Below are 17,946 nucleotides of genomic sequence, written 5' to 3'. Positions count from 1 at the left end.
CAAGCAGGGTCAGGACTGGTCAGTGCCTGGATGGGAGACCACCTGGGAACCATATGTAAGCTGCCTTGGGTCCCTGTCTGAAACCCTGGAGAGCCACTGCTGGTCAGTGCAGGCAGTACTGAGCTAGATGGCCTGATGGTCTGGCTCAGTTTAAGGCATCTTCCAAACTTTTTGTGGATGGGCAAATATAGAAGAATGAATGAATTTTTAAAAATGGGTAGCTTTTGCTCTGGTCTGGAGAACTGCCCTACTCACTCCTCTCTCCAATTTATTATTATTATTATTATTGGTAATTTGTCCCTTCAGCCTCTTCCGCCTTGGATCTTCGGGTGACATCTATATGGGACAAAGGCACCGCAGACCCCGAGGCAAGAAAAAGCCCTCGCCTCCTCCAGGCTAGGATTAGGAGGGAATGCAGGGAAAGGACGGAGCAAAACGTCCCAGAGGAGCCCGTCGTCAACTCGGACGCCCAGCTCCAGCGTTTCCGCCAGTTCCGCTACGAGGAGACCAAGGGGCCCCGCGAGCTTTGCAACCGGCTCTGGGACCTCTGCCACCAGTGGCTGAAGCCAGGAAAACACACCAAGCTGCAGATGCTTGAGCTGGTCATCCTGGAGCAGTTTTTGGCCATCCTGCCCCAGGAGATGCAGGGCTACGTGAGGGAAGACAAGCCAACAAACTGTGATGAGGCCGTGGTCCTAGCGGAGAATTTCCTCCAGAGTCAGCAAGAGGCAGAGGTGAGCCCGTCGATTCTTCTTGGTGCTTCCAGTGCATTTTATTTAGATAACCTTGTTTATATACTGCCCTCTGCACAAGCCACAGGGTGACTTACAACAAGGCAACTAGATTTTTAAAAATACAAATCCATACAGTTAGCTACAGTCCAGCCATGCAAAAATTGGAGTTTTCTGTACATCTGTGTCTCCATCTTCCAAACAAGAGGCATTAACACAGTTCAAGGACCTATTTCAGCCAGGCAGTTGAGGAGGGTGTGGAGTGGGGCTGGTAAGGTGTGCGGCCTAGAAGAAGTGTAGCCTGGAAGAGGTGTGACCTGGGAAGAGTCCCAGAGGCCAGATGGAAAAGCCTGGAGGGCCATGTTTGGCCCCCAAGCCTGAAGTTGGCCTCCCCTGTCCTGAAGAGAGCCAGGATGCTGCAGTGCAGATGTGTTGAACCTTTCTCAGTGTGAGGGCAGCATTCCCTAGTCAGGAACCTTCTGGAGGCCAGAGGCCAAAGTGGGCAGAGTGATGGACGTGACTTCTGAACATTTGTACAGTAGGCTATGCTCCAGGCATGCAAAGCTCAGAGGGTTTCCACACATATGGACACCTCCACCCAGGTAAGCAAGAGTCCAAGCAAAATCCCTTGGGGAGAATGTGGAGTATAGCCAGTGAGGAGTGTGGCCTGCCTGGGGTGAGGGCATGGCCTAGGGAGGATGCTGAGGGCTGTATAGGGGGACTCAGAAAGGCCACACTTGGCCCCCTGGCCGAGGTTCAGCAGTTAGGGCGATCCCGGTTCAAATCTCCACATCCCCTGAAGGTTACTTAGTCAGTAGGTTTCAGCCTAACTGAGCTGTTGTGAGGATAAAATTGTGAGAGGATCCATGTACACTGTCCTGTGTTCCTTGGGGAGGGTAGTAGGATAAAATTCTAACTGATCACAAATAAAGCCTTGCTGCCAGATGCCTGTCCTATCTTTTTTTAGGAGGAATATAGGAATCTGTTGGGCAGTTGACCTAGCACAGCACTGTCTGCTCTAAACAGCAGCAACTCTCTAGGATCACAGATAGAGAGCTGCATTTTAACTGGAGGTGGTGGGGACTGAGCCTGGAATCTTCTGCGTGCAAAGCTTGTGCTCTGCCACTGAGCTATGTTCCTGATTTTCAAATTGTAGAACGGGTGGGGAACCTGCGGCCCTCCATATGTTGCTGAACTACATCTCCCACCATCCCTGGCCATGCTTACTGGGGTTGATGGGAGCTGTAGTTCAACAACATCTGGAGAACAAAAGGTTCCTCACCCCTGCTGCAGAATCTCAGACTCAGGCTCTTTCCTCTCTTTCAGGATAAGGGGCTCTCAAACTTTCAACTCCCAGGACCCATTTGTGATGGTGGAAAGTTACTGAGGCCCACCAGTTACAATATGGTGGTGCAGGGGCAGAGCCAGTCACAAAATGGTGGCAGGCAGAGGCAGAGTTTGTCAGAATCAGCTGGCAACTAGTGACATCATTTTCTGTTGAGGTCCAATCCATCTTTGGAAATTGCTAAATGCTTCCCCACAATTTTTCCCCCTGTGGCAAGGAATTTCATAGCTCAGCTTTCCTCAGGATATGTACAGATGTTTGTACTGTGACTCAGCTTCCTCATTTTAGGCAGAATTTGCTGACCCAGGGGCTGTAAGAGGAGAAGGCCCTTTATTTTATATTTTTCCACATGCCTCTCAAAAAGCATCTATCTGTCTCCTGTAATTCTTTCTCCCAGTCTCCTTTCACACTCTGCTTGTACCTTATTCCATCCCTCGCCACCACCAATGCCAGGTTCTTTCACTCCTCCTCCCTGGTCCTTTTACGTTCACTTCTTCCTCCTATAGCAGCTTTCCTCTCTTATCCCCTTCCTTTCTATTTCTTGTCGAGGATGATGATCATCAGCTTTACTGTCTCCTGGCCACCATTATTCAGCAGGCAAGCAGTTGACAGTGTTGGCAGTGGTCCAGCCAAATGGCTATGGCACAGCTAGGGGGTTGGGCAGGCAAGTGAGGAGGCTGCTGGGTAGGCTGTGGCACTGAGGCCCACATGAAAGTGGCCCAAAGTTCTTGGCCACTGGTGGCTCCTGTCTGAAAAACACTGTTCTAGCTAATTAGTGCAGAAGGGGAGATAACTGCCCCCCTATCATCCTGCCCCATTGATTGCAGCTGGTCCTGAGCATAGCTGTGGCTATACAGAGCTGTCCTCTCACGCTTGTCTTCCAGTGGGCAGCTGATTTCTCTGAGGCAAAGAAGGCTCCCTCACGTGCTCGACGTATGCCACATACCAGGAGAATTGCCAAGGAGGACAGAGAGGCCACAGCGCTGGGTAAGAATGTCTTGTGCCTCCGTTATGGGATGCTGTGCGTTTCCTAGCATGAGATTAATCTCCGGCTCTTCTCGCACCAGGCTGAAATTTTTGAGCTTTCATAAGCTGCTAGTCCTGTGTGAGGGACATGCTTGTCTCTAATCTCCATTTATTAAAATGTTCACATACACAGGTAAATGTAAAGATCTATTCAGAGGCCATTTGAAAATACTCAGTTGGTAGAGATAAATAGATCCTCCTTTTCCTGATCAATTATTTACATCTTTTCTGGAAGAATGACAGGTTTGTTGGTTATTTCAGAATTCATTTAAAAATTTTCTTTCTTGCTCTTTATCCAGAAGATGGGACTGTGGGAGACAACCAGGCAGAGAGCATCCACGAGGAAGTCCCTGCATCAGTAGTAGTAGCATCTCAGGAGAAAGTTTCCTCTGTGGCTGAGGCTGCTGAAAGTGGGTATCCATTATGAACATTTGGGAGAAAGGGGCGGGGGCAGCCAAAGAAGAGGGCTCCACTAATAGAGCCCATGTGGTATAGTGGTTAGAGCAGGGGTGGGGGAAACCTATGGTCTCCCAGATGTTGCTGGACTCCAACTCCCATTGTTCCTGGCTGCTGGCTGAGGGTGACGGGAGCCAGCAACATCTGATCTAGAGGCCACAGGAGGCTCCCCATCCCTGGGTTAAGAGTGACTGGGGAGACCCGAATTCAAATTCCTGCTTAACCCAAGAAGTATCACTGGGTGAATTTTTTGAGCCAATTTAACCTGCTTCACAGGGTTGTTCTGTTGATAAAGTAACTGTTGAGGAGAGAACTACGTGTGTTTGATTTGAGCTTGTTGAAAGAGAACTGGGGTAAAAATGTAATGCAAAGCATTTTTTTTAAGTGTCTATGGGCTAAGCTATGAACCAAAAAGGCCTCAGTGTAAAACAAAAAAAAAAAAAGTGTGGGAGGCAGGGCCTCAGTGTAAGTTATACCATGATTTTTGTGAACTTCACATTTTCTTCAGTAATAGCCCTACGGGTGCAATCCTTTTCCTACTTACCTCAGAGTAAGCTTCATTGAACTCAGTGGGGCATACTTCTAAGGAGGCATGTGTAGATTTGAGCAGTTAGTGAAGACGTTTCACTGCATCCAGGCCTGTAGCAGGCTTAGATACATTGTTAATATTTGTGTATATGTATAGTGTTTAGTATCTGACTATATTTTTTAAAATTTCTGTCATAGAATGTTTTGGGGACTGGTATTCACAATACCACTAGGCTAAATAATGGTCTGATGGTGTTCCCTTTTGTGTAGGTCTTGTCTGCTAGGCCGACATCTGTCAGGGCTTGGGAGGGACTGAGTGACATTGAGTTGAAATTGTGCCACCTTTTACCTCCTTCCATGATTTGTTTTATTTTATTTATTTAACAGGATTTATACCACTTATTCACCAAAATGTGTAAGCGACTAACCTAAAATATCAAATATACATTAAAATGACTGATTAAAATCAGATGTAGAAAACCAGTTAACCAAAAAATATTTCAAAATAAAATCAGCAGTTTTAAAAACAAAATTGCATGTTAAAATGCATGTCAAATTTACGTGTCTGGGTGGGTTTGCTTAAACAACAAAACTTTTTTGCAGGTGTCAAAAATAATACAGTGAAGTCACCTGCCTAATATCTATAGGTGAAAGTGTAAAATTCCTTGAGGTAAAAGTGAGGGGAAAAATCTGAAGGGAGAAGAGTGTACTGAGTGATTTTATTTGGTGTTTACTACAAAATCATGGCAATAACTTAAGTTATAATGTCTTATTATATCTTTGAGGGCTGAAATAAGTTGCCCATGAAGTAGAGTTTGTTTGTTTATTTATTATTACTTATTTTATATACCCCTTATCTGCCAAACATTGTATAGCTTGGAATGTGTTGAGCCAAATAAATCCAGTTTTCATGCACATTTTTGCCTCAGCCATGTGGTCTTCTAGCCGCTTTTCATTAGTCAGGCCAGTCCCATCTGCTGTGCAGAGGAAAGAAGCCAAGGAGAGGCCTTTTGCTGTGAGGGAAAGATAGGTGAACAGAACTGCAGATCCCTTGTGTTCATCCATACTGCAGAGAAATAGATGGCATAGATCATCTGGGGAAATGTTGCACATGGCACCGCACCTGACAGAGAATCTTACAGGGCAGTGACCTGAAAATGAACATTTTCCACCATTCCCCCTGCACTGTGGAATGCTCTTCCCTCTGCCATATGTGAAGCACCAACCATTAGTTGCTTCAGATGTCTTGCAAAGACGGATATTATTGCCTAGGCTTACCCTGACCAATAAGATTGGACCTTATTATTTTACCAGTTCCTGTTTTTAGAATGTTGTTTAACTGTTCTTATCATTTTATTATATTTTTTATTTCACTGATGAATTTCTTCCCATGAGAAATCCCAAAGCGATTTACAATATAGTAAAAACATATATTAAACATTCCACATTTAAAACAACAGCCTGTATAGAAACAATTTTAAAACAACAACAGCACATACATAAGGTCAGTTCAAATCCGACACGTATACTGACTGGGATGATATTTCCATTTAGAAGGCTTGTTGAAAGGAATTATGTTGTTGGTTTTGTTTAGGATTTTTTTAAAAAATTAAGCAGTGTAGAAATGCTTTTAAATAAATAAAATAATCAATAAATAGTTGTGGCTCAATAGGAGGCTCAGCAGCAAGATCAACAGCACCTGAAGATTCCCCACGACCATCAGTTAATACTAGTGTTGCTTCCCCATAGATTGCCTGGGCAAAGGGAATGAATGTTCACACCCTTGAAAATATCCATTTATTAGCAGGCAGAAATTCTTCCCTGCTCCAACATCCTCCACACCTGTGAATTTGGTTTAAGACAATGCAGTGATGCAGTTAGAGATCTGGACTAGGCCCTGGCTCAGATCCCAACTCAATCATGACAAGAGCTTGCTAAATATTGCTAAATTTTGGGACAGTCGTTATATTTCAGCCTAACCCACCTGACAGGGTTGTTGTGAATGTATGCCACCTTGAGTTCCTTGGAGCAGGGGAGGGGGAAGGTCGGTTATGAATGCAAAACGTAAATTAATTTAGGCTCAGCTTCCCTCATGCATCTTTGGAAATTTTTAGCAGGTGACATGTTGGGGAGCAACTATGAGGGGGAGCTGCGTGAGGACCTGCCAGGCAGAGGTGAGGGTGAAGACATGGAAGAGAAAGAAGTGACTGAGAAAGGGAACAAGGAAATGACAGGTACTGATTAGAAATTAGTGACAGTAACCAAGTTCTGGGCTCACTACTCATGGTTTCTCTGAGGGGAAATGTTAGGCCAAACTATAGCTTGCCTCCTGGCAGTGCAGCAGCAGGACTAGAAGAGGAGTGAAGCACCTGCAATTTTCACCCCTTTTGCTAGCACACTGTGCATCCAATTTAAAACCATAGTTAAGCTTGGCTATGGTTTAAAGTGACATGCAAACACTGCCAGAATGTCAGAGTACGACAGGTTGGGGCATGGATTCAAATTCTGAAACTCCATGAACTCTGGCCAGCTTAAATGATCTCTGTGCGGTTAAAATGGGAGTGAGCGAGAGAGCCATATATGCCACCTTGAGCTCTTTGGAGGATAAATCTGAAATAAATAAATAAAAGTGGTGACAAGGCAAAGGCAGGGTATAATCTTCAAACCAAGCTGCTCTCTTCCATTTTATTATTTAATATAAAAGAGCTGTCTTGCAAAATTCTTTCCTGATAGTAAAAAGGTAAAGGTAAAGGTGTCCCCGCACTTGTAGTGCGAGTCGTTTCCGACTCTTAGGGTGACGTCTTGCGACGTTTACTAGGCAGACCGTATATATGGGGTGGGCTTGCCAGTTCCTTCCCCGACCTTTATTTGCCCCCCAGCATATGCCGGGTACTCATTTTACCGACCGTGGATGGATGGAAGGCTGAGTGGACCTCGACCCTTTTTACCGGAGATTCGACTTCCTCCTTCCGTTGGAATCGAACTCCGGCCGTGAGCAGAGCTTCGGCTGCGTTACCGCTGCTTACCACTCTGCACCACGGAGGATCTTTCATCTAAATGTAGTTCATCTAGCTTGTAAGCCACGACTTGAGATAAATGATGCTGGACAGCTTCAAAGTGTGGGAATGAGGAACTATATACAACTTTTGGTTCTGTACTAGAGCCGATAGATTGCATCACATGAACTACCCTTCCCCTAGATCCTTATCCTAGTCTGCATCTGTGTTGGAATTGCTTTTTAACATACTTTTAAAGCTTTTTTAAAAACAAAATATGTTTTTAAAGGTATTTTAAGAAGTTTTTAAAGATGTTTTGTTTTAATATGTTTTAAAGTCTTTTGTTTGTCAGATATGTTAGAATGTTTTTAGTGTTTTTGCTTGCCACCCTGGGCTCCTTCTGGGAGGAAGGGCGGGATATAGATTTAATAAATAATAAATAGATCAGGAATGGAAACTCTTTGGCCCAGGGGCCAAATGTAGCCCTCCAGGCTTCTCTGCCTGGTCCTCAGAACTCTCCCCAGACTGTACCCCAAATGTTTTTGCCTGGCTTGAATGTGTCCTTGAACTCCGATAACACTTCTTGCTTGCTTACATAGAGGACAGAGAGGGGTGTGTGACTCTGGGTAAAAATTAGCCTACTGTACAAAAATAACATTTATGTTCTTTGTTTCTCTGGCTTTTCCCTCTGGACCCACCCACCACCACCATGTGGCCTTCAGTTCGTTTCCTAGGAGGGAATGCGGTCCTTGGGTGGAAAAAAGTTCCCCATCCCTATTTTAATGACTAGCTGGAATGGAAACAGTCCAGGTAGGGGAGGAGCCAAAAGGCAGCGTGTCTCTCAGCAGAGCCAGTGGAGTGGACCATGATGTCCCTTCTTACCCTCTGCTGCTACCAGCCACAATAGCTGCTGACAAACGACAGCTGAGGAGGGGAGCAGGCAAATGGCGTTATATTTGTACTGACTTGTTAGCATAAGAATGTAAGAAGTGCTGTGCTGGCCAGACTAAAGGCCCATTTGGTCCAATATCCTTGTTCTCTTAGTGGCCAACCAGATGGGAAGTCCACAGTGTTCAATATTTGTAAACTGCCCTGAAAACCTCATGTTGTTGTACAGAAATCCCTTATTTATTTTATTACACTTCTGTGTATTTTTTTTGACAATTGTAAGAGGACAATTTACTTGCCAAGCTGTAGCTTCTGTCAATGGGAATGTTCACTTGAAACAATTATTTCTCATAGTCATAGCACATGGGTGGCAAACTCCTTATAGAAGTTTTAGAGAACTTTTGGGCACAGGATTTCAGTGTTTCTATTTGTTTTTTTTTATAAAAACTTAATTACATCCCATCCTTATTGTAATTCTTTGATTTAATCCAGCAGGAAATGTCCAAGCGCAGGAGAATGAAGACAAAAGCTGTCAGCCAGAAGGACCTGAACAAGCGGACAGCAGTGGAGTGACACTAGAAGACACTGAAGGGAACAGTTGGCAGGGTCCGAACCTCACTGTACACGAGAGATCTCATCCAGGGGAGAAGCCTTATGGATGTTCCAAGTGTGGAAAAAGCTTCAGTTGTAAATCGTTGCTTCTTGAACACAGAAGATCTCATCCAGGAGATACACGATATGGATGTTCCATATGTGAAAAAAGGTTCAATAAGCGTGCGCGCCTCATTGCACATGAGAGGTCTCATACGGGAGACAAGCCCTATCAGTGCCCTGACTGTGGGAAATCCTTTGGCCAGGAAGCGTCCCTTGTTACACATCAGAGGACCCATACCGGAGAGAAGCCATATGAATGCCTTGAATGTGGTAAAAGCTACCCATGGAAAACGTCCCTTGCTGTACATCAGAAAATCCATGCGGGAGAGACCTACACATGTCCTGTCTGTGAGAAAAGTTTTAATCAAAAGTCTTTACTGAGGATACACAAGAGAATTCATACAGCTGAAAAGCTGTACAAATGCGCTGATTGTGACCAGAGCTTCACTCTTGAAAAATACCTGAATGCGCACAGGGTGAGGGCTCACACCCGAGAGAGACCACATGCATGTGTGCATTGCGACAAAACCTTCATTTTTAAATATTCTCTCATTGAACATCAGAGGATGCACACAGATGAGAGACCCTATGAATGCTCTGACTGTGGCAAGCGCTACAATGGGAAAGCAGCCCTCGTTGTACACCAAAATACCCATGCTGGAGAGAAACCATTTCTGTGCCCTGACTGCGGCAAGAGCTTCAAAACCAAATGTGCCTTGACTGGGCATGAGAAACGTCATAAAGGAGAGAAGCCCCATAAATGCTCGCACTGCGACAAAAGCTTCTACTGGAAACATCGCCTTATTTTACATGAGAGAATCCACACCGGGGAGAGACCGTATCAATGCCCCGAGTGTGGGAAGAGTTTCCGGTACAGAAACAATTTGACAAAGCACAAAAGGAACACACATGAGACGATTCAGACAGGAGACAGGACCTATCAGTGCTCAATCTGTGGCAAAAGCTTCCGCTGGCGACGGAGCTTTATTTTGCACGAGAGAGCCCACACGGGGGAGAAGCCCTATAAATGCCCAGAATGTGGGAAAAGCTTCATGAGCCGAGTGTCCCTGATAGTTCACAAGAGAGTCCACACAGGAGAGAGGCCCTATCAGTGTGCTGAGTGTGGGAAGAAGTTCATTAATAAGCAGGCCCTTAGTAAACACAGTATAGTCCATACAGGAGAGAGAAGATATTTATGTACTGTGTGCGCGAGGAGGTTCTCCAACAAAGGTAACCTAATTCGACACATGAAAATCCACACAGGGGAGAAACCATATACCTGCCCCATATGTGGGAAAAGTTTTATTCAGAAGGTATGTCTTATTGAACACCAGCCAACCCACAGCAAAGAGAAACCTTATGTCTGCTCTGAGTGTGGGAAAAGGTTCAAGCGAAAAAGAGGCTTCCTTTTGCATGCGAGAATGCATAGAGGGGATATACCACGTGAAAGCCCCAAGAAGAGTGTTAATGGAGGAGAACCTCTCAATATGGACACAAAAACCCCTGCAAAAGAGAAATCCCACCCATGCTTGGAGTGCGGCAAAAGCTTCCATTCCGAATGTCATCTCATTATGCACCAGAGAACCCACACAGGAGAGAAGCCTTATCAGTGCTCAGAGTGTGGGAAAAGATTCAGTCAACAATCGTCCCTCAATACGCACCAGAGAGTCCATACAGGAGAGAAGCCGTCTTTGTGTACCGAGTGCGGGAAACGCTTTCATAACAAAAGTAACCTGGCAAGGCACCAGAGAATCCACACAGGGGAGAAACCGTTCGCATGCCCTGAATGTGGGAAAACCTTCAATCAGAAAGCCTCCCTGGACGCGCACAAGGCCACCCACAGCAAAGAGAATCCGTACTCATGCTTGGATTGTGGGAAAACATTCAAATTGAAGGTGTCCCTCCTTGTGCACCAGAGAACTCACACAGGGGAGAAACCCTACGAGTGCTCACAGTGCGGGAAAAGTTTTATTAGGCGTTCCCAGCTTAGAAGGCATGAAAGGACGCACATGACACAGACAGGTGAGAAGTGACATGAATGTGTAAGGCAGGTGTGGGCAACATTGGCCCTCTAGATGTTGCTGACCTACAGCATCCATTATCCCAGGCCACTGGCCATGCTTGCTGGGGCTGATGGGAGTTGTAGTTCAGCAACCTCAACAGAGCCAAAGTTCCCATGCACATGGTATAAGGGAAGGAGATTCCCTCAATGGTTGAGTTTTTGTTTTGGTAATGTTATCTTGGATTAGGACAGGGATGGGTGTGAGGTAGGCTAAGATGAGAGATTGGGAGTAGCGTCATGACCAAGCAGGGATTTGAATTTGGATCACTTATGTCGGGGTGGGCAGCCCACAGCCCTCTGGCTGATTTCGAAAGCCTTCTGGAAGCCATCTGTTCAGACTTCCAGCAAGAGAGACTTCACCTTTTCTGGCAGCCTGCTGGGCAGGGAGGAAGAGGATGCAGAAGAAGGGGATGTCAGAAAGGGAACATGGTATGGCCCCACCCACCACTGCCATGCAGCCCCACAAGACAATGTGGCCCTTGAAAGAAAAAACAGCACATCCCTGTCCTAGTCCAACACTCTGACTCAGGTATCGCCAGCGTGGTGCCTTCCTGATGTTACTGAACTACCACCCCCATCAGCCCCAGCAAGCACAGCCAGTGATCAGGAATGCTGGGAGTGGTAGTCCAATATCCGGAGGGCACCATGTTGGCTATCCTTGTTCTACCATCACCGTTTTTTGTTTGAAAGATAACCGTGCTTGCTGCCCTGAGCTCTTGGAGGAAGGGTGGGATTAAAAAAGGAGATAAAATACTCTATCAATAACAGTGGACGAGAGTTAAAAGTTGCACAAGAACAGATAAAGCCAGTGTGGTGTGGTGGTTAGAGTGTAGGACTAGGTCCCTGGAGACCAGGGTTCAAATCCCCATTCAGCCATGAAGCTCACTGGTGACCTTGGGCTAGTCACTGTCTCTCAGCCTGACCTACCTTACAGGGTTGTTGTGAGGATAAAATGAGGAAGGAGAGAACCATGGATGCTGGCTTGAGCTCCTTGAAGGAAAGGTGCAATACAATAATAATAATAATAATAAACATGAGCACACTGAATAGGTGAAATGCCTGCCTGAATGAGAAGGTCACTTGTCCTCTAACTGTTTTTATCATGGTCTCATGGACCACCTGAAATCACCCCAGAGGGAAGTGGCAGATGGACTGCGTACCCTAGGTTAGGAACTGCCAATCTCTGGGCATTTCATACTTCTGTCTAGATGTACATGTTTTCATACAAATCAAACCCTTGTCCATTTCAGAGTTGGTGATTGAACCTGCTGAAGTTACAGAATTTCCTGTGGAAACAATAAGCACTGCTGTGGTAAGGAAGACATTATTTTCTCCTTTTTCTCTCACTAGAGACAAGATGCTATCTTCTTTCACTGTGATGAAGTCCCATCAACCTTTATGGCAACATGAAAGGATGTGTCTGTTGATACAATTTCTTCACCAGCTTCATCTTGATTGCCATTATTTCTTTTTATTTAAGGCGTCTTCACGCTGCTCTTCAACTGAAAAAAGGTCCCAGAACAGTTTACCGATCAATTAAGGAAAAAACAGGCTTGCAATCTCAAAAGACATGACACAAAAGGATGGAGGAGGGGGAAGACACAAACAAACTTAGGCACCTGTTCTTAGAAGTTAGAGTTTAATATCTGGAACAATGTTGTGTCCCTTTTGGGAACTGTAATTCATTGTCATTGTAATGCTACAAAATACATTTAATGCTCTGCTCCTATGTACTCCTGGAAGCAAGAAATCTTTGGGAGTTGCTTATGAGTAGATGCGCATTGGCTCATGGGGATGTTCATGCCTGCAGTGTGCCCTCTGGGACATAAAATATCTTTCCAGGGATTTTGCCGCTTGACTCTCCCACCTCATGTGGGGAAAGCCCCTTTTGCGCTGCTGATGCTGTTCTGCACAGTCAAGATCATAATCTGTTATATAAACTAGGCCTGCTTGTGTCAAGTTGGACAGACCCTAGTTCATTGGTAGTGTATGTTCTTTGAACATGGGAAAAGACCTGCTGGATCAGGCCAGTGGTCCATCTAGTTCAGGATCATGTTCTCACACTGGCCAACCAGGTGCATCTTGGGAACCCCACAAGTGGGGTATGAGCACAACACAACTCTTCCCACTTGTTGTTCCCAGCAGTTGGTATTCAGAGGCATGCTGCCTCCAGCAGTGGAGGTAAATCATAGCCATTGTGGCTTGTCCTCTTCCGTCTCCTCTACGAATTTGTCTAAACCTCTTTTAAAGTCATCCAAGTTGGTGGCAATCACTGCCTCTTGTAGGAGCAAATTCCATTATTTCAGCTGTGATCTGCATGAAGACGTCCTTCCCTTTTGTTTGTCCTGAATCTTCCCGCGTTCAACTTCATTGGCGGTCCCAGAGTTCTAGTGTTATGAGAAAGAGAAAAAAACATGGTGCTTTCTCACACGATGCATAATTTTATGCACCTCTATCATCTCCTTGTTCTTATTTGACCCAATATGTGACATCAGGACGAGCTGATGCAATTCTGCTCCTCCTCCAAACATTTGTTCTCCGTTCAGTTCGAAGGCAAGTCTCTGTAACTGGTTTGCTGAATGGTAAAACAAGCTAGCGCTCCCTAAGTTGTCACTTCTTTCCAGGAGACGACAGAGTGCTTTATTCTAATTTTCATTCCAGATAAGCGTAGATGGTGATTTATATCTTGTGCAAACTACTGCATAGATTTGGATCGTCTCCACCAGGGAACTAAGCTTAGGTAAGACAACTACCCTCTCACTCTATGACTCCAGAACTTTCCTTGTATAGAAGTAATACGTGAGATGAAATCATCCTTTTGGAAATTAGATTCTCTGAATATATTCTTGGCTTGTCCATTACAGATTGTATCCATAATTAGGTTAATGTTTAATCAATTTTTAAAAAGCGTTAACGTAAAAGGGGCCTGCTGTTGCAGATTTATTTATTTATTTAAACCAGGGGTTCACAAACCGCTTGAAAATTGTTGATGGTCTTGATGCACCACTTAATGATTGTTCTGCCTGTTGCAGCACTTGTAATGTGCTGTGCTAGATGCCGTACGGTTCTTAATTGTAATTTTATCGCTTCCTTTATTTCTTACAGTTTATTTTGTAGTATTACAATTTGCCTTCTATAGAATTCAATTTGTAATACAATAAAATACAATATAAGAAATAAAAGAAGCAATAAAATACTATCATTATTACTATCATTATTACTATCATTATTTCCTGCCTTCCTCCCAAAGGGAGCCCAGAGTGGCAAACAAGTGATAAAACACTAAAAACATCCTTTAAAAAATCATACAAACAAAACATTTTTGAAAACATCTTAAAAACAATTCTAATACAGAAGCAGACTAGGATAAAAATCCATTAAAATTAAAAGTATTAATATTTAATGTGTATATGCTGCAGACCATCTGCATGAAACTTGTGGGCCACTGGGGGCCTAAGAACCATAGTTTGGGAACCCCTGGTTTAAACCACTAAGGTACTTATTTTTTAAAAAAAAGCCTCCAAATGGCACGCCCAGTCTTAAAAGGCATTACAAATTCTCTCCTGTAAAGGAGGGAATGCCTTTTCTAAAATCATGCCTGCTGTGATCTGCTTGTAAATCATTTTAAAAACAATGAAAACAGGGTGCGTGCTTTAGAAATATTGGGATGTATCCAGCTAAATTGTATTTGTAGACCCACTGAATTTAATGAACATAAGTAATGCAGGCCTTTTAATTTCAATGGGTCTGCTCTGACTAACACTGGATACAACTAACTGAGTTGTATTCAACTATCTTTTACTCAGTACACCCATTGAAATGAATGGACTTGCTTTACTTACGTCCATTTGTTCCAGTGGGTCTACTCTGAGTAAAAATTAATCAAATACACCCCATTGTTTTTGCCTTTGTGTGAATGTGTGCAGATTCAATTAAAATTCATAGCATTGTGTTTTTTTAAATAATAATAATAATTGAGTGATAGCCGTAGCATCTATTTTTGTTTTTTGTTCTTTTGAGATGGCTGCTAGAATCACATGATAGGTGGAAGGTCAACACCTCAAATTTATTAGCATATATGTTTTAAGACTATCGATGCACACACCATTAGGACAAGGTGTACATGGGGGGTGGGGAGTTCTGTTTATTTATCATATTTCTTTTTATTGAAAACATTTATGTACTTAATCATTCACATTTCTAAGTGGTGTACATAAAAACAAACCATACATCAAATAAACAATTGACCAATAAAATCATCACGAAACCAAACAAATTGACAAGTCTTCCACAGAGGAAACTTGCGTCAGCTCTCCATGTCCAAGAGAAGCAAACTTAGAGGCAAATAGTGTGGTCCAGAGGATGCTGGATCAAATTTCCAGTGTCTAAGGCTGGATTGTAGCTCCCTGTATCCCACCTTTGCTGCCTAGGCAGACCCCCACGGCCTTGCTTGACATAAGGCAGGTTCTTTAGTTCATCAGGAGCATCCATAGGTCAGCAGGTGTGAGAGGGCTTGCTTTGGATGCAGAAGGCCCCGGGCCCGGACTTGAGCATCTCCCATTAAAGGGCTTAAGATCGCTGAACTGGGAAATACCCTTTTCTGCCCAAGAACCTGCAAGAGCTGTTATCCCCAGAGTCAGCACTGGACCAGATAGATCAGGGCTCCGATTGCAGCCTAAGCCACCTTCATTACATACCTCTATGGATTAAACCAGCTTTCTTCAACCTGGCTCTGACAGGGGCTGATGGGAGCTGTAGTCCAAAACATGTGGAGGGCATCAGGTTGGGGAACGCTGGATTAAATTGAAAAAGGCCCCAGAGGGTATCTTGCATCAAAGTATTGAGGCTGTGTTAAGAGACAGACACAAATACCCTGTTCATTCCCCAGTTTGAGTTTTTTTCCCTCTGAAGTTGTTAATTGTGGTTGTTACCATTATTGAGAGCCAGTGTGGTAAAAGTGCTTGGAGTGTCGGATTAGGACAGGTGAGACTGGTTCAAATCCCCACTCATCCATGGAAGAATTCTCACCGGGTGATTTTGGGCCAGACACACTCTCAGCCTAACCTACCTCACAGAATCATTGTGAGGATAAAATGGGGAGCAGGGAGAAAAATCACGTATGTTGCCCTGAGCTTAGAAATGAATAGATGTTCGTTTTCTTTTGCAGGTTCCACAATCAAGATGGTCAACCTGAAAATGGAATATTCATCAGAACATTCATCTTTATTCATATGTGTGTTATGTTTTTGTTATACTGCTCTATGGCCAAAAGCCCTCTGTGAGTGGTTCATCGTTAAGTACAGGTTTGGTTTGTGGGTTTGTTTTTTTAAGCCCCAAAATCGTTTAAAAAATGCAATATATAACAGTATATTGATAAATGCCAACAAGAATGGGAGGAAAATAGTGAAAAATATAATTTAAATAAAAGCTCTCTGGAATGAAATAGTTCTCGGCTGGTTGATCTTAGCCATCACAGTCTGTCAACCTTTACTATCCTTGTGAAAGTTACTGTCAGGATAAAATATTGGGGGCGGGCAGAGGGATATCCTCAGCATCTTTAAAAGGGTAAGATATAAATATAATATATATATATATATACACACACACACACACACACCCCTGCAGAAAGCCAGTAGAAGGACACCTGATGAACTTACTTGCATAGAAGGTTCCAGAAAGAGATCCCATCTCAGTCTTATGGCAGCCCACTGCATCTCATACTGCAGAACCTCTTTGCCCTGGTTGTGTAACTACACCAGAGAGAATTATCTTGGCATATCTCACCTTTTTATAAGCTCTATTCCTTACACAATGAGGGAGGAAAGGTGGGAAGAGTTGGCTAGCTCTGCCCCTTCAGTTGTGTTCCTTCTCCACTGTGGAGGCTGCCTGCATGATGTAGGCCCCATCTGCACTAAACACAGAAAACGTTATTATACTACTTTAAACAGCCATGGCTTCCCCCAAAGAACCCTGGGACTGTAGTTTGTTAAGGGTGCTGCTAGTTGTTAGGAAATCCCTTATTTCTCCTCACAGAGCTGCAATTCCCAGAGTTTCCTGGAAAAAGGGATTGATTGTTAAACTGCTCTGAGAAATGTAGCTCTGTGTGGGGAATAGGGGTCTCCTAACAGCTCTCAGCACCCTTAACTCTACAGTTCCCAGGATTCCGTGCAGGGGAAGCCATGACTGTTAAAGTGGCATAAGAATTCTTTAAATGTGTAGTGCATATGCAGTCTTCGATTGAGTTCGGCAGACATTTCTGCTGCAAGTGTTCACCCCCAACACCTGGAGGGCCGCAGGGCTCAGGACTGAGGTGCCGGGGGTGCAGCAGAGGGGTGTGTGGCTTGCCAGCACATTCTCCCTTAGGTGATGTTAATCGCATGGGGGGATTTAAAGCCCAAAGAGGGCTCTCGTTTAACTGGAAACCATTTAATCAGTTTATATGCAGCTACTAGTTGCTCCACCTCCCCTGCTCAATTCCAGTTTGAACCACTTCTAGCAGCAAATTTGCCAGCCCTTGTTTGATTTGACTTAAAAAAAACTGCTTTGTAGTCATGTTCTTTAAACATAGACACTGCTCCAAATGCTTGTAACTATTTTTGTATATTGGTAAGAGATTATTTTGGATCGCTGACTAAATAAAGTTACACTATCTGCACAATAGCTGATCTTGTGGTCTTTGCTTGCTATGCTCTGTTTTTCAGTGTATGTCTCCCTCCCCCACCCTCTCGCTTTCCCTAGTGAGAGTTAACAAAATAGTTCAGGGGAAATTCCTGCTGGGTCCCCATTTTTCTAATCTGGCTTTGTGTGAGAGACATGCCCATCCTAAGGTTCTTTATAAAATGCCCCCAAAGAGCAACATGCAGCTACATTTTCGGCAACAATGCTTTGAGGAGGCATATAAACAGTGAGAGACTCGGGTGTATCCAGTACTATTGTTCAGCGTGTAGAACAGACTTGCACAGCTTCCCCTTCCTCTACTCTACAACCCTCCATGCACCTTCAAAAATCTGCTCCAGGGGTTGGCTTGTGTGCAATATGGGAAGGAGACCTGGGTGGAAAGATACCGGTGACTGCCCAGAAAGGGCAGTGGGCACAACCGTCTTTCAAGACTTTTTTGCCAGTGGTAAGGGAAGCCACCTTCAAGATGGTACATAGATAGCCATGCTGAGCTATACGAATCCATCCATGTCTCTCAGTTGCTTGAGGGGGTGTGGGACATAGGACACCCTTTTGCACATTTGGTGGCAATGCCAATATCTG

The 17,946-nt window shown here is 44.3% G+C and overlaps 1 protein-coding gene across 8 annotated transcripts in view; it reads left to right on the top strand.

The window, feature by feature from the left end:
• Positions 1–17,344, top strand: part of LOC133381209 (zinc finger protein 585A-like) — a 28,286-nt gene extending 10,942 nt beyond the window's left edge. For 5 of the 8 annotated variants that reach the window (XM_061619955.1, XM_061619959.1, XM_061619957.1 and 2 more), the window contains exons 5-12: positions 307–734; positions 2,961–3,063; positions 3,402–3,512; positions 6,201–6,320; positions 8,463–10,646; positions 11,937–11,998; positions 13,348–13,426; positions 15,854–17,344. In XM_061619955.1, the coding sequence (XP_061475939.1) occupies positions 307–734; positions 2,961–3,063; positions 3,402–3,512; positions 6,201–6,320; positions 8,463–10,646; positions 11,937–11,998; positions 13,348–13,392 (3,053 nt within the window). In that variant the 3' untranslated portion in view covers positions 13,393–13,426; positions 15,854–17,344. The remainder of the gene's footprint in view (positions 1–306; positions 735–2,960; positions 3,064–3,401; positions 3,513–6,200; positions 6,321–8,462; positions 10,647–11,936; positions 11,999–13,347; positions 13,427–15,853) is intronic. The other 3 variants (XM_061619963.1, XM_061619960.1, XM_061619962.1) reach the window with 3 other exon arrangements.
• Positions 17,345–17,946: the final 602 nt, after the last annotated feature.

Source organism: Rhineura floridana, chromosome 3, assembly GCF_030035675.1.
Source record: "Rhineura floridana isolate rRhiFlo1 chromosome 3, rRhiFlo1.hap2, whole genome shotgun sequence".
Taxonomy (NCBI): domain Eukaryota; kingdom Metazoa; phylum Chordata; class Lepidosauria; order Squamata; family Rhineuridae; genus Rhineura; species Rhineura floridana.
The sequence above is the reverse complement of the archived record's forward strand: the minus strand, read 5'-3'. Positions and strand labels throughout refer to the sequence as shown.